Genomic DNA, 16,636 nt, shown 5'->3' on the forward strand with positions numbered 1-16,636 from the left:
AGTACACAAATTCAAGCAGTTGATTATTTATTTTTTATTTTAAGGATAGCAACAGCAGGCCTTTTCTGTAAATTCTGTTTTGCAAAGTAAATGCCTATATCTTTAAATCTAAATGAATAGGTGAAGATATATGTGCAGGAGTATGCTTAATGTAATAGGCGTAAAAATACAATGTTGATATAATAGCTATTTTTTAAAAGTGTTCAAAGTATTTACTTAACATTAAAATTTTTCATAGATTTAAAAATTTTCATGTAAACTGTCATGTTATTAATGTTATGTAACCAGTCAGTAATCCTGTTTTTATTGGCAGGGCACACTCTTCTGTACACTCTGCTCTTCCCAGTGAAAAGAACCAGTTTTGCCATATTGATATAAGCAAATGAAATACCATGACTTCTTCCTCCATTGGCCAATAAAAGGCCTACCACAGCTTCAATTCCCAGCTTTAGCACGATGGCGTCCCTTTTTCCTTTGGCCTGCTTACTAATTGGGTGCTTTTCTGTTTCTTTAGCAGAAGTATTGAATTTCTCAGATCTGTATCCTCCTCTATGGAAAGAGAGTCCTGGTCAGTTCAGTGACTATAAGATGAAGAATGGAAAGTACTTGATTAATCCCTGGGTATATCCTGAGAGAATGGGGATGTATAAAATTCTACTGATCCAGACAGCCCGTTATTTTGAAAAATTTGCACCAGAAAATGAACAAAATTCATTATGGGGATTGCCTCTGCAACATGGCTGGCAATATTCTACAGGTAAGAATGACTTTTGTTTTCAATCTACTGATCTACCAATATAACCACATCATAATCGGGAAATGAGACTATATATATCATACAATGTTTGTGAAATGAATTATTTTAATTTCCTCTTTCCCTAGATAACCATTATTTTTCTCCTTCTTCTCCATAAGTGTTTCTTCTAGTTGTTACCTCTTTTGACTAGAAACTGCAGTGAGCATACAGTACAATTGCCAAACACAAAACTTCATTTCTGACCTTCTGTAAGTATTTACTGAAATTGTACTTGATGCCAGACCCCATTCTAAAAACTGAGATGAACAGAACATTCAACAGGAGATACATTAGAAACAGAGGTGATATCAAATTAGTGTGAATTCCTTAGAGCTCTAATTATGGTTACCTTCGGGGGTGCTGGCAAGTTGTAGCACCTTGTTCATAAGAATGTTTCTCTGCGAATGACTTATTCCTTTAAAAAATAAAGGACATTCCAGTGTTTATTTAGAAGATATGTTTGTGCCAAAGATTTATAAATTAAAGGATATTTTTTGTGTTGGCCGACAGAAGAGCTCATGAAAAACACTGGTGTCTCTCACCCCTCTCCATACTGATAACAGTACCTGTAAGGATATTACTTCAGCTCTTACAGAAAAAAATACAGGGAGATCAATGTTTATCTGTGGTCTGAGCGGGGGTCACATGCAGGAGCTATTGAGGTTGGCAAGCCATCCATCTTTGTCAGGGTATATCTAAAGACTCAAACCTACTCCTATTTATTTTACTTTGCTTGGAGTTAAAAAGACCAGGGTCCAGGAGAAATAATAAACATATAGTTCACTATGAGGCATGTCAGCCTTGGGGGCCTGCAGGTCTGTGGTAGTTGGAGGCTGGATGGGCTGGTAGATTAATGTTTTCCTTACTCTTTTACTACATTTACACATTAGAATCAAGCCTGACTAAACTCACCTAGTTATGGGCTTCTGTGTGCCCAGCACTGTCTAAGAGCAGTGGGAGTGGATGTGTGGGGTTGGCAATAAATATTCCAGACAGTTTCCCTGCCATTGGAACAGAAAAAATAGCAAAAATCAAACAGAGAACAATAGAGAACAGTTCTTGGAAAAAGGTTATAAATGCAGAACAGGAAACAGAATGGAGTCAGCTGGAGTATTCTTGAAATGGACAGAATTTTGCTGGAGAAATAGAAGTAAAATCTTCTAGGAATAAAGAATGAGTGAAAACTGTGGTTCTCAGGTTTGGATGCACATGGAAAATAACTGCTTAATTAAAAAAAAAAAATAGTGGAGCACACTTTTTCATTGCAGAATGAAGACCACTGCCCTGGCTGAGCTGAAACCCCAAAGGTGTCTCCCCAGAGCAGAGTAGAGCTAAGGAGACAGACCATCACATAGTGGAGTGGGTCAGCTCAGCCCAAAGTAACCTGCATGTGCACAGCAGAACATCCAGGAGCAGAGCTGTCTGGCTGGAGAGGGGCAGGGCTCCAGGGCCACTTTGGCCCCAAAGCTGTTCTACAGTCATGCTTTTTTTCACAGCTACACAGTGGTACTATTGACCTGTTTGCAATAAATAGTTTCCTTCTTTGTGCTCCACACACACACACAAAACACCAAAAACCAAAAAACCATGCCCAGGTCTACCACTAGAAATTCCATTCTGCTTTAATAATATGAGAAATCAAACAAAAGGACAGAGCCTGGAAACAGCATGACATAGGTCTACGCGATTGCATGGAGGGTGTGTGTTAAAGAAAGTGTCAGGAAAAGGCGGGGAAGACAAGCAGTTTACATCAGCCTTGTTGAGTATTTTGGTTTATATGGATTAAAACAAGAGACTGTAGGATAATCCATATCTCAAATGAAGAATCTGGGTGAGTGAATATCCATGACGAAGACTAGAAAGATACTTCAAGAAGAGAAATGAGAGCACATGGGTTCAGATCGGACACAGAGAAAAAGGAAGAGCTGAGGTTCTTCAAATGAAATAATACAAAATGTTATTCCTCTGACAGAAAAAGAGATATTCAACCTTGTATGGGTATCATGATCAGTGTACAACTTCAGCCATATTCAAATGAGATGAAAAGAAATAAAATAGAACATATGCTGAAGTGGGTGTTTAAGGCTGAAGAAAAATTGTTACGAACGTTAAGTTGACATTTAAAGGTGTCCTACAGGGTGATCTCTTTGAAGGGAGTAAGTGAAAGCATACAGAGATGGAGTAGTCAAAACAGAAGTTAGAAGAAAACTAAAAAAAAGAAACAGAAGGGAGAGTTCTACAAACTTATCTTTAATTAATTTAACAGCCTGAGGAATAGTCAATTAGGAAAATTCACACTTCTAACATTCATACCGGCTAATAGCATTGCTAGTTCTTCATCAATCATTTTTTTGAGAATGATTAGGCTAAGAAAAGCTGAGCTACAAAGAACAGTAAAATGAAAAAGAAAAGAACTGTAGATATCAATGGAAAAGAGATGAGCAGAACTCACACACAGAGAGAGAATGAAGATGGTGACACTGCAGAGAAATGGAAGGAAAAGAGAGTGAGTGCACCAGAGAAGGGGTAGAAACGAAAGATGCAACATATTGGTCACTGGAGTCATGATGGCAAGAGAGTAGCTAGAGAAGGAAGTGAGTCCTCGATTTACTTAGGAGGAAGCCAAGGAGAAGAGGAAGTGAGCAGGAGTGGAGAGAATCAGCTGTAGATCAATAAGGTAAGAAACTAAAAAATAACACAAAACAAAAGAAAACAAATAAACAAACAAAAAAAACTGTCATGGGCACAACAGTTGAAAAGGGGAAGGAAAGCATGACAGAAAATCTGAAGGATGGAACAAGGGAAATAGAAAAATGACACAAAGTAAATCTGCAAAGTCAGAGAGATTGAGAAAACATCAGTCGTCATTTGGTGAGAAACAGGAAGACTATACTCATTGAAAGAAACATTTTTCGTGCTTTTTCTCACTCGACGCACTATCTTGCGATAAAGTTAATATTACTATCTCCATTTGATAACTAAGTCATAAGTGGGAATTACTTAACAAAGGTGAACTGAGTAGATGACAGGACAGGAATTTGGTTTGCCTGTAGGCCTCTTCTAACCTGTGTGCCTATTACTTCCCTCTTTTGAAGGGAAGAAGAGAAGGAGGTAGAAGATAGAGTAATTACAAAAGTAAATAATATTCAGGTAATTCAGAAGTAGAAAATTGTGGCAATAAAAGAAATTGGTTCAGAGAAGGGAAATGAAGGACAAAGAGTGATAGGAAGATAAAGACTAGTTATTAGAAGATAAATGTTTGAACAGTCTGATGGTTGCCAGATGGGAGGGGGTTTCGGGGCTGTGGGTAGGGGTGAAGGGATTAAGAAGTACAAATTGGCAGTTACTAAGTAGTCATGGGGAAGTAAAGTACAGCGTAGAGAATATATAATGAGTAACCTTGTAATAATTCTGTTCGGTGTCAGCTGAGTACTGGACTTATTGAGGAGATCACTTCTTAAGTTATGTAAATGTCTAACCACTATGTTGTACACCCAAAGCTAACATAATATTGAGTATCAAGTGTAATTGGAAAATAAAAATAATTAAAAGATAAATGTTTGTGCATCTTTGCAAAATAAAAGCACCTAATTAAGTGACAATGAATAACCAGTTTCAAAATGTGCCTAATAAATAATCTGTGCATCTCCTCTCTTCTAGGCAGATTAGCTGATCCCACCAAGAGGACAGACTGTGGCTATGAATCTGGAGATCGTTTGTGCATCTCTGTGGACAGTTGGTGGGCTGGTAGGTTCATTTAAATAGCAAAATAGAGAACAGCCTTCCCCCAAAAGCATATTCAACATAAAATTCTAGGGACAGAGACAAAACAAGAACAGTACTATTCCTTTGTTAAAAGGAATCTTCTTCATCATGTACTTTGTGACCTTTATGTCACGTTCTAGGATTCAACAGACACAGACAGTGTCAATAATTCCTTTGGACATATTCTGCTTTTCACAGAGGGACTGAAACAAGGAACTGCAATGAGGTGGCCTCTGACAGACCAGCACTTGCAGTTAAGTAGGAGGTCCCATGAGTGACAGGAAAATGAGAGAACAAGAAAATAATACTTTTTCTCATTTTGCTCAGAGCAAGCGTGTTTAGCTTTGAAACAGAGAAATCATCTACCAAAAATTATTTTATCCACCAGAAATTTACAGCCAAGGTCACAAATTGAATACGAAGATAATCAGAAGTTATTTACTAATTCTTTGATTTTATTTTGTATTTTAGTAATGACATTATTTTACACATGATTTCTTACAGATCATTCTCAATAATTAGAAACAAGATCACAATAATGCTTACTTTCTCGGAGTGACACACATCGTATAAACCTTTACATAATTTTTCTAAAATGACATTGGTTGGTTCTTCTCAAAGACCCCCATAGAGTCATGGTCACAGGTCTAGAATCAAGTTTCCATTTTTTGCCTCCCAAATCAATACATGGCTTTTATTACATCTTTAGAATATCACAAATAAATCATCCGGCATCTTGCTGTTGCTGTATTTGGAAAACTTAGCCCTTATTCATCAACGTGCTGAAATGTTTTTTGTTTTTTTTCTCAGAAACATCCAAAATGTTTCTGATATCCTTGTTTCTAACTGTTGTGGCTTGCTGAATAAAGCAGCTGAATTTGATACAAGGTCAAGGTCGTTTCAAAATTAACTCATCTTTCTGTGCTTGAAATACTGAACGAGGCATGTCGGACCTCGTCTGAACCCTGCAAAAGTATTTTTTCGCCCAAGAAGTTTCTGATTTCAACCAGAGAACCATTCTTCTGAATGATGACGTTCATAGGGGAAATGAACATACAGACTTCACGTTGTAAGGGAAGTCCAGTGTAACACCCTTGATCATGTTCTGTGCATGACCATAGCCAATTCCCTTCTATTTCTGCACCATTTGTCAGCCCAGAGCCCCTTTATTCTTTCCAACGAGACTGAGTTCTACACGAATGTGATTGAAGTTCCTGTGCAGGCTGCCTCCGGAGCCCTTCACCATAACTGTGTGACCTCAGAGTGTTGTCAACATTTTTTGGAAAGTCGATAGTATGATTGAGAATGGTCTTCATTGTCTCAGTAGATATGACAAAAATAGCTAGAATAAAGTTTCTTTATTCTCAGATTGACTTAGCGATTTGGAGTATTAGCTTCCTATACCAGGTGTGGGACTGCTTTCATAAATATATGTGTATGATGAAAGGTTTTCTGCATCACCAGTTGGAATCAGTACAAACTTTAAGCCAACTCTATTATAATGTCTACATCTAATGGAATAGGTTATATGTAGAGAAAAAATACTAAATTAATTGACCATGAATTAAAATCTATTGTCAACATTTACCCAACATTTTTACTTTCAAGACCTAATGTAATCCAAGGACTTTGTAATGTGATGGTTGCACATTGAACTTGACTAAATAAAATACAAAATATCAGTGCTACATCCACATATAAATATTTTAGAAAAAATAACATTTTATGGTAAAACCTCAGTTAAAGGTGTTGTATTTAGTCTGTGCACAAGTAAATACTCATTTTCCTTTTTATACTTAATGCTTTGAAAAATAAATACTACAAATCCATTAAAATTACTATTTGTTTTAAAATATAGTCAACTACTTTAACTTATATTTATTTATCATTATAAGGATATTAACAGATGCACATTAAAGTTATAGATATATAATTCTTATGGAGAATTTCAATTTTTTTGCAGCGACTGTTTTAATATTTTTCTGGATCTATGAGTTTTTGCATAATGATTTGCAGATTACTTAAAAATATTCTCGATCACATTTGTTAGTACTTGTGGTGGTCATTGTAGGTATTTTTCTTTTACAGACCTAAATTACTTTCTCTGTGCGTTGCCCTTCCTTGCTGCAGTTGATTCTGGCATAATGGGGATATCATCAGACCAAGTCACACTTTTGCTACCACCCAAGGATCAGACAAAGTTTTGCTCCAGTGTTTCTACTTGTCAGTTAGCCTTCCCTAAGATAATGAAAAAGTGGAATGCCTTCTACCAGGTTTCTTTTTTATATTTGTAATTTATTCTCTTAGAAAGTGGTTAGATAATTTCTGTTTTTGTACACTTTGGGTTAGGTGTTTTTGTGTATTATACAATATTTTCCTAAGTATTACAATGTACATTTTTATGTAAGTTATATTAATGTTACTGCAATGAAGCAAAACATTACATCATTGACATCCTCTGAACCAATATAGCATTAACACAAAATCTATCCACTCATCTCACCCTAAAAAAACTGTATGTAAATGTGAGGGCACCCAGCATATCTCACTGAATGAGATTATTCTGGTTAATAGAAACTTTAGGTCAACCATGGGATAAGTCTTGAGAGAAATAGAATTATAGAATGTTTTTTAAAATAGTCAATTAACTTATTTAAACTGCCTTAATAATTGATCATATGTTTGTGGAACAAACAATTATGGGTAATCAAAATAAAATATTCAATGACCAATATAAAACACCTTGGTTATGCATAGACATGGACCAAGGTCAATGTTGAAAACATGGATTTTCTAGTTATATAGTTTTAGTTCAATATTTTAGATAAGTTTAAATGAAATATTCTAATAATATTTCCTTTTCTTAGCCATAAACTTTTATGATAATTTTAACTATGATAGCAGAGAAGAAAATGATAAATAAAAAATAAAATATTGCCCTGGCTGGTTTGGCTCAGTGGTAGAGTATCAGCCTGTGGACCAATGGTTCACAGGTTCAGTTCTGGTTAAGGGCAAGCATCTCACTTGCGGTTCATGCCTGGTCCTGGTTGGGGGTTGTGCGGGAGGCAACCAGTCTATGTGTCACTCCCACATTGATGTTTCTCTCTCTCTCCTGTTCTCTCCTTCCCACTATATCTGAAGATAAACAGAAAAATATCCTCGAGCGAGGATTAAAATAGAAAGAAAGAAAGAAAAAAAGGAAGGAAGGAAGGAAGGAAGGAAGGAAGGAAGGAAGGAAGGAAGGAAGGAAGGAAGGAAGAAAGAAAGAAAGAAAGAAAGAAAGAAAGAAAGAAAGAAAGAAAGAAAGAAAGAAAGAAAGAAAGAAAGAAAGAAAGAATTGATGGTTAGGAAATTATTTGCAGTTCATTTCTTATAGATGCATTCAATATTACTACTAACAATAGATAATTATTATAGTCTTTCCAGACTGTTAGTCACTGATGACTTACATACATTAATTCTTAGAAACAAAATTCTCCTTTTGTGTAGAATATTGCTAAATTGTAAATTTGAACAAAATTAAATTGTAGGGAGATAAATTATTATATTTTCTCAAGCATTAATTAATTTATCCTTTTTACTATAGAAATTGAAGTTACCTTCTAGTAGCTTTGAAGACTTGTTAAAGTACTTATGGGATGCACATACCGTAACCTTGGAAGGCACTCAGAAATCATTTGAAAAAAGGTAAGAATGAATCCCAAATCATTTTTATTTAATGTGGCAAATAATTTTGGGGCTTATTTATGCTTTTATATTCTTATTCTAACATGACTGTCAATCTTCCTATTAAATAATATCTAATAATTAGGGTATTGAATGATTTGGTATAAACATTTTAGTATAATCAGGCTCAAGAGTGTTTTATGAAAAAAGGCACAAATCTAAGAAGAAAAATCTCATACCAACCAACCAACAAATAAAACTTGCAACAATTTCTCTCTATTAAAAACAAGATACTTTATTTATTATTTTGTTCCCAGACACATAATATGATACATACATACTTAGGGGAAAAAATCAATCAGTGTCAAGGTTAGCACACAAAATAACCTATAAGATTAGCAAGCCACTCTGCATGTAAACCCTGAGGTATTATATACCTAGGTGTTAAGGTGTAAGCATAATTCATGTTTAGATGTGACTGACACCGTTAGGATTTTTTCAGAGTAACGGACTCAGGAGAGAGAGAGGAGAGAGAGAGAGAGAGGATAAAGGATTAACTCCTATGATTACGGAGGCTGGCAAGTTGATAATCTGTAAAGCCAGTTTGCAGCTCTAGTTCAAAGGCTGGCAGCTGCTGTAGAACTAGGAAGAACCTGTGTTCCAGTCTGAAGGTCATCATCTCAGAGAATTTCCTCTTGCTCAAGGGTAGATTAGCTTTTTCTTCTATTCAGACAGTCAACTGATTGAATGTGGCCCATTGACATTATAGAAAGCAATCTGCTATTCTCATTCTACTGATTTAAATACTGATCTCTTCCAAAAATACTCTCACAGAAACACTCAAAATATGTTTGGCCATATTGCTGGGCATTCTTTTTCTCAGTCAATTTGGCTCATAAAATCAACCATTGTAGGCACTATGTAGGGTGGAGTCAACCACCAAGAGTGAGGTATGGAGTAGAAATCTGAGTATGGTTAAAAAAAAGAAGAAGAAAAGAAGAAGAAGAAGAAGAAGAAGAAGAAGAAGAAGAAGAAGAAGAAGAAGAAGAAGAGGAAGAGGAAGAGGAAGAGGAAGAGGAAGAGGAAGAAGAAGAAGAAGAAGAAGAAGAAGAAGAAGAAGAAGAAGAAGAAGAAGAAGAAGAAGAAGAAGAAGAAAACAAATACCATGGCTCATTGGTGTTGTATAAGCAAATTTGTAAATCTAAGCAGGAATGTTTGAGTACCTCATATTCCATTGGTTGTTGTCTCTCTCATTGACTTCATCATCCAGTAAGGCCAATAAATTAGCAAATCCATTGCATATTATTTCCCCCTCTACCTATTGCTTTGGCTTCTAGTAGGTATTAAATCGGGAAGCAAAGGAGTTTTATCTCTTGGCAGTGCCAGTGATGTGACTTGGGGCTGCACCATCACAACAGTTATAACTCAACTGCTCTTTCTATTCTGATGACGAAAAATGGGTATGAGATTATCAGATAAGGATTTCATGTTGGCAGTTGTTAATCTCAAGATTTGACTGATTGCAAGTCATATTTTAGTTTCCTTTTTATTTACAGATTTTTCACGTTTATATACAAAGGTACATTACTGGAGAATGCAGCCTTGTGTATAGGAAATACGAGTACTGCAGTTAAAATTGTTTGGTGTTATTGGCTGATATTTTTAAAAGCACTTTCTTCACTAATTATAGCAAAATATTACTTTTTTTTTTTTTAAATAATTTTATTTCCTAAAATTCTATCTTTCTTACTTGACTTTTCATTTAGGTGTCAACAAATGACCCTCCTAAGTGAATTTTTAAAATAGTTATCATTTCTTAAGTGAAAAAATTTTACCAAGTATTTTCATGTAGTATCTTCCTTCAAAATAACTTATTTTTGTAGATCATTAATATGCAACTGAGCTTTTAGTAACTTGCTTAAAAGTCTTAAAGTTAGTAAATGGCAGGACTGGTAATTAAATTCCCCATGATTCTATAACACATTCTCTTACCCTGTGTGCTGCACTGCCTTCAATATGTGTGGCCTCCAAACTCGCCTTCAGAGGTCAATACCTACCAAGGTTCTTCTTCCTTTCCTAAAATATATTAAAAGCTATTAAACAATAAAAATATGCCTCCAGCTTTTCAATGTACAGTCATACGTTGTTTAATGACAGAAATATGTTCTGAAAAATACATCATTAGGCATTTTCATCATTGTATGAACATCATGAAGTGTACTTACACAGCATTCGCTGGTATAACCTATTGCTTCTAGGCTACAAACTTGTACAGCATATAACTGTACTGAATACTGGAGGCAATTGTAACACAATGGTAAGCATTTGTATACCTAAATATATCTAAATCACATGAGATTAAATCAAAACAAGAGAAAAGTATTAAATCAAGAAATTTACTAATCATGAGGTGTATGAGGCTGCTTCTTGCATAACGTCGAATACTGTTTTACAGAAAATTGTTTTTCTAGATCCAGTTTTTATTTTTTTATTATATTATTTGTTGATTACAGTTTGCATTTGACATTTTATATTAGTATTAGGTATACAGGACAGTGGATAGACTTCTATGTAGGTTACAAAGTGTTCTCCTTGATATTTAAAGTGCCCACCTGGCACTATAGATCGTTATTACAATATTTTGGCTATATTTCCTGTGCTTTACCTTACATCCCCAAGACTATTTTGTAACTATCAATTAATAATCTTTAATTCCATTATGTGTTGTTTTTTTTTATCTCAGTCCCAAACCCCTCTCCTCTGTTACCCATCATTCTGTTCTTTTTATTGATAATTCTGTTTCTATTATGTCCATTTATTTTGTTCTTTAGATTCCACATATAAGTGACATCATATAATACTTGTCTTTCTCTGTCTGGCTTATTTTCTCTGAAGAAAAAGCCTTTGTATTTAGAAAACTGGACAAGAAAATTTTATATCTATTTCTCTAGGATGCTCAATATTTTGGGGCCTCCTGACTTCAGGAAAGCAATAGTTACAAAGGATGCCTGAGTGTAGTAGAAATGCTGCCTTGGAAACTGATTTTTATCTGTACATTTCTAAAGAGTATTATTTAGTCATAGTCTAATATCTGGCTATTATATAATATGCAAATATAAGGTTTCTTGTTAAATGTGGTAAGATTCAAAATAAAATACAAACTTCTGATTAGATGGTCCCTTACAAATTAAATTTTTTAATTACTAATATTTGTATTTCAAAGGTAGGAGCTCATGCCATCACATTCTAAAACTAAGAACCACATTCTTAGTTTGTTGGCAGAAGTTGACTTTTTTTTTCTAGAAAACACTGAGGCTGAAATTCTGAGTGGGCTAATAATGATTATACATGTGTCCACTTGTCTTTTAGGTTTGAATATTATTCTAAACCAGAAGTAGATTTCGGAAAAAGTTGGAGTGCAACTGTGAAATATCTAGCTGCATCCCTGTTTCCTACAACCCTGGTTAGAATCCATGAATTCCAGAAGGGTCTACCACCTCGACTGCTGGTGGATGGGGATAAAGCCCCCTTCATCAGCGACTTTACAAAACTTCAGAATGAAGTCCTTCTTGGTCTCAATCTTATTCGTGATGTGGATAATGCTATAGGTAAGGACCTTACAAAAATACCTTAAAGAAAATCAATATTACATTAAAATCTAAAGGAAAAAATAATGATTGTATCAGAGATATATTTATATATAACACATATGTTCCAAGAAAGTCTTGATTTTCTATGAGTATCCATTTTATACATTTTAATCCTTCCACTCATGGTCTGTCCTTTCTCACGGATCCTTATGACCATGAAGCCACCAGACCATCTCAAGTGCCTTTTTATTCATCCCTATATAGAGTTGTTATAATATCCTGTGTTTATTTCCCTATACATGGCTCCTAAAAGTAGAAAAAATAAAGGAAACTAATTGCTATATCTTTTACTGATTCTTAAAAGTATATTTAATATATTCACACTTTAAAAGTCTAAGTGTATAAACACATGAAATGAAAATAAAAATCTTAGCCATCCCCCCTCAATCACATATTTTAGCCCTTCACTTATTTTTTTAAAAAGTCAGTTTATGATGCAAATTTCTAGAATTTTTTAAATACATAAAACAGTGCAAATAAATGAATAAAAAAAACCTGTACTGTTTGTACAAATAAAATCATACTCACTGCTCTACACTATATTTTAACAGAAAATGTTTCTTCGAGTGCTTCCCATATCAGGATGTAGTAATCCAACTCTTTTATTTAAATTATGTTTTGTTTTATTTAATGAATGTATTATAACTACAAAGATTATGTATATTATAAGCTATTGGCAATAAAACAACAATAACATTTTACACATACTTTTTTGGCATAGTTTATTATTTCACCAATAAATTTGTAGAAAGGAAATGAATTAAAACTGGTAGATCATATATTGCCAAATAATAGTAAAAAAAGTTTTCAAGACTTTTACATTTTTGTCATAAAGCTATGAATTAAGGTTCCTAGTTTTCTCTAATCCATTATTATATAACAATTTCCATAATTTGTGTTTGTTATGTAGAAAATGTTTCTTCACTGTTAAATTAATTTACAATCTTTAAACATATTTGTATACTTTACCCAGTTTTCTGGGGAGTTAGTTAATTTTTCTTACTGATTTTTTTTTTTATCCTCACCGGAGGAAATTTTTCCATTTTTTGTTCAGGTAGAGTGGGAGGGAGAGAGAGGAACAGAGAGAGACAGAGAAACATCGATGTGAAAGGAACACATCGAGTGGCTGCCACCCGCACAACCGACCAGGGCCGGGGACAAACTGCAACCGAGGTACGCGCCCTTAGCGGGAATCGAACCCCGGTCTCTCAGGACCGCAGGCCGACTCTCTAACCGCTGAACCAAACCGGCCAGGGCTCTTACTGATTTTTATATGAAGAGGAGGTTAATTAATTTTGAATTTTAAAACTTATGTGTACAATTATCATGTAATGAACATATAATATTTGTATGCAAAATACATAGAACTTTATTTTATTTATTTTTTAATTAATTTATTTTTGTTACAGATGTTTCTCCTTTTCCCCCCCACTGATTCCCCCCCCTCCCTCCCTCCTTGCCCTGTCCCCAGTTTGTTGTCCGTGTCCACTGTTCATGCATACATGCATATAAGTTCTGTGGTTTATCTCTCCCCCGCCACCCCCTCTTCTGGGGATTGTCAGTCTGTACCTCACTTCCATGTCCCTGGGACTACCCCATTCCTCAGACTGTTATGTTCATTATATTCCACAAATAAGTGAGATCATATGATACTTGTCTTTCTCTGTTTGGTTTGTTTCGCTTAGGATAATACTTTCCAGGTCCCTCCATGTAGTCTCAAAGGATAAGAGATCTTTCTTTCTTACAGATGCATAGTACTCCATTGTATATATGTACCACAGCTTGTTTATCCATTCATCTACTGTTTGGGCTGTTTCCAGATCTTAGCTATTGTAAATAGTGCTGCTATAAACATGGGGGTACATATATTCTTTCTGATTGGTGTTTCAGGCTTCTTAGGGTATATTCCTAGAAGTGGGATCACTGGGTCAAATGGAAGCATAGAACTTTATTTTAAGAAATATTTCAACAATTGGGCTCAAACTTACATCTAAAAATTTTATTCCAGGGTCGTTCTCTTTGACTGCATGGAAAATTTTAATGAAGACAGAAGGTGCAAGAAAGCTATTCCTAGGGCTTTTAGAGACATTTATTGAAGTCTCTAAACTAACATCTCTGGGACAATGAGTTAACTATTGACATTTCTAATTTGTTGAGCAGAGGCAACTTCATAATTTAACATAATCATAACCATATAGTTTTCTTATTTCTGTAGTTTTTTATTTATGCTCATTTATTAGGATTCTGTTCATGCATTCCTAGTTTTAAATTCAAATTAATGTTATGATTATTTTATTCAATTAATAATTCTTGAGTTTTAAGTTTATTAATATGTAATGTTTAGCATCTAAAGAAGATTGTATTAGCTATTATAAATCACTGAGAAATATAATAAATAGATATTAAACTTGCATGGCTCTTTTGTTTTTATCCTGTGTAATTTAATTTCATGAAATTACAGCCATATCTTGCTGATTTATAACCAAAAACCAGAACATTAGAAAAAATACTGTGTATTAAAATTTTTAAATTCATAAAATTGAACACGCAAGTAGAATACCTGAGTGGTCAGTTTTGTGTGTGCGTTTTCACTGATCACAAATTTATAGCAATTGTGTACTAAGTGTCCTCTCCTTGGTCCACATGTCATGATGTGTTAAGGGTCAAGTTTGTCAAGGTAGCTCTCTTTTAGGGGAGAAATGTACTGGCCAGAAGTGGTTTCTTCCAAAGCTGACTGGAAGCTTTCATATGAAGGTTTACCAGAATCTTATCACAGACCAATTCTACCCACTAACTGTTGAAAATTAAATAAATTGGTTTGAATAATATGGGCACTGGAATAGGAAAGATTGTTTAAATCTCAGCTCTACTTCTTTCCAATGTAAACTTGGACAATTTTTATAGTCCCCTCCATGCCTCAACTTAGTTATTGTTAAAATGGAGATTATAAAATCCAGTTGCATAATTATTTTGAGAAGTAATGAAAACATGCATATCAAGTGACTAGGACTCTTCCCGATGAACAGGATGCACTTACAAGAGGTAGCAGTTGTTACAATAGTTGTGCTGAGAGATGGAGGACACGTGTTGTATGGTAAGGCAGTAAAATCATCTTTGATGAGCCAATACTATGAATATGTTTCTATTGAATCCAAAAACATATGGAAGATTTTCTGTTAGTTGTATATAACAGAGGCAGTGGGATAAACAGCCTCCCAAAATAATGTGAGATAACTACATATCTATGGTATATCTATACAAAACCAAATCCTCCAAATACTTGAAGACAGATGGTGTGAAAAAGGCAAACCTGCTCTCAGTAAAATGAGAAATATCACCATATATATGTTTTGACCCCATTCTGGTTCTTATAGCTGGACGGGTAAAAAAATAATGACATAGACAAAAAACTAGATTGACAGGGAAAAAAAATGTCCATTTAATGTGTGTACTCAGGAGAATCACAATGTGATACTATACTCAGATCATAAAATAAGGCTCAAAGAAATGATCAAACTAGGTACACTTTTCATACTTTTTAGACAAAGAATCAATAAATTTGTGAGAAATTGACAGGACAGAGAAAGTTAGTTCTCATCTGAAGGTACCTGAGAAAGGTTTGGGTTTAGGTAGTAAGTTAGTGAAAGTGTCACAGGTTTATTTGTGCAGGCTTTACAACTCTGGAATAATATTCAAGTATGTGAAACATTCCTCTCCTGATTCTTAGGTTTTGTCTCATTTGGAAGTATTTTAATCTACTTCCAAGACTCTCTCCCTTTAAATCAACAAAATCTCTGACGATGTTCGCCCATGATGTTAACCTAAGGATTCTATGTTGCTGAGTTCTCTGTCTTCTACTGTGAACCTTCCCTGTGCTTCAGGTCCACTTTTATCAAATCCCCACCAATCTCCATCTACATGTTAAAATAATCTCCAGTTGAGCATGTCTCAGACTGAGTTCCTGATCTTTATGGTCAAGGAAGATTGCTTCATGAACTTTTTTGTCAGAAAAAAGTTTTACTACTCTTGTAGATATTTTTTTTGCACCGCCCCTCCCCCTTCTTTAGAGACAAAATGTGATTGCCTCTGGTCATTATATTCTCTGAGAAATGTTTTTATTGTTTTTCCATGGCAAGAGCTACATTATTCTCAATAGCCTTGACCAAAAACTGTTTTTTAATACCCATTCTTTTCAAGAATAAAATTAATGCTATATTTGTTATTATTCAAGCCCAAATTTCTACCATGAACTTAGTCTATTTTCCAATGATATTATTTTCCTACCATAAGTGATGTATCTCCTGTACTCCCAGCATTTCCTTCTCTCTATCTCTTTTTCTCTCCCATATGCTACTGAAATTCCAAACTCTTTCCTTTAGTTCATTCTATTTCTTTCATCATGAATTACTTTTTATATTTATTTTTTGACTTATATTTATTGTTGAATGTATTAAAAATGTCCCCCTTTATTTCCCCATTGACCCCCTCCTCCCCAATCCCACCTCCCTCCTGCCTTCCCCACACTATTGTCAGTGTCAATTGGTTATGCACATATGCATAGAAGTTTTTGGGTTTCGCTCATCCTGCCTTTCCTCCCTCCTTCCCTTTGAGGTTCATCAGTCTAACAACCAATGTGTACTTCTTAATTCCTTGACCTTTTTCACCCATCCTCCCCAGACCCTGCCCATCTGGCAAGCAACAAAAAGTTCTCTGTATCTGAGTCTGTTTCTGTTCTGCTTGCTCATTTTGTTTGTAGATT

At 34.8% G+C, this 16,636-nt stretch overlaps 1 protein-coding gene across 1 annotated transcript; it reads left to right on the plus strand.

Annotated features, from left to right (window-relative positions):
- Window positions 1–456: 456 nt before the first annotated feature.
- CUNH6orf58 (chromosome unknown C6orf58 homolog) lies at window positions 457–14,004 on the plus strand. Its single transcript, XM_036247760.1, has 6 exons — window positions 457–757; window positions 4,457–4,543; window positions 6,650–6,834; window positions 8,148–8,248; window positions 11,597–11,835; window positions 13,886–14,004. The coding sequence occupies exons 1-6, from the start codon at window positions 457–459 to the stop codon at window positions 14,002–14,004; spliced, it is 1,032 nt and encodes a 343-aa protein (XP_036103653.1).
- Window positions 14,005–16,636: the final 2,632 nt, after the last annotated feature.

The sequence above is a fragment of the Molossus molossus genome, unplaced genomic scaffold (genome assembly GCF_014108415.1).
Source record: "Molossus molossus isolate mMolMol1 unplaced genomic scaffold, mMolMol1.p scaffold_m16_p_8, whole genome shotgun sequence".
Taxonomy (NCBI): domain Eukaryota; kingdom Metazoa; phylum Chordata; class Mammalia; order Chiroptera; family Molossidae; genus Molossus; species Molossus molossus.

Excerpts from the sequence above, each read along its gene's own strand:
- CUNH6orf58 (XM_036247760.1), top strand. The coding sequence starts at position 457 with ATGGCGTCCCTTTTTCCTTTGGCCTGCTTACTAATTGGGTGCTTTTCT. Across the intron at positions 4,544-6,649 it reads TGTGGACAGTTGGTGGGCTG|ACCTAAATTACTTTCTCTGT; the intron begins GTAGGTTCATTT and ends TTTCTTTTACAG. Across the intron at positions 11,836-13,885 it reads TGATGTGGATAATGCTATAG|GGTCGTTCTCTTTGACTGCA; the intron begins GTAAGGACCTTA and ends ATTTTATTCCAG.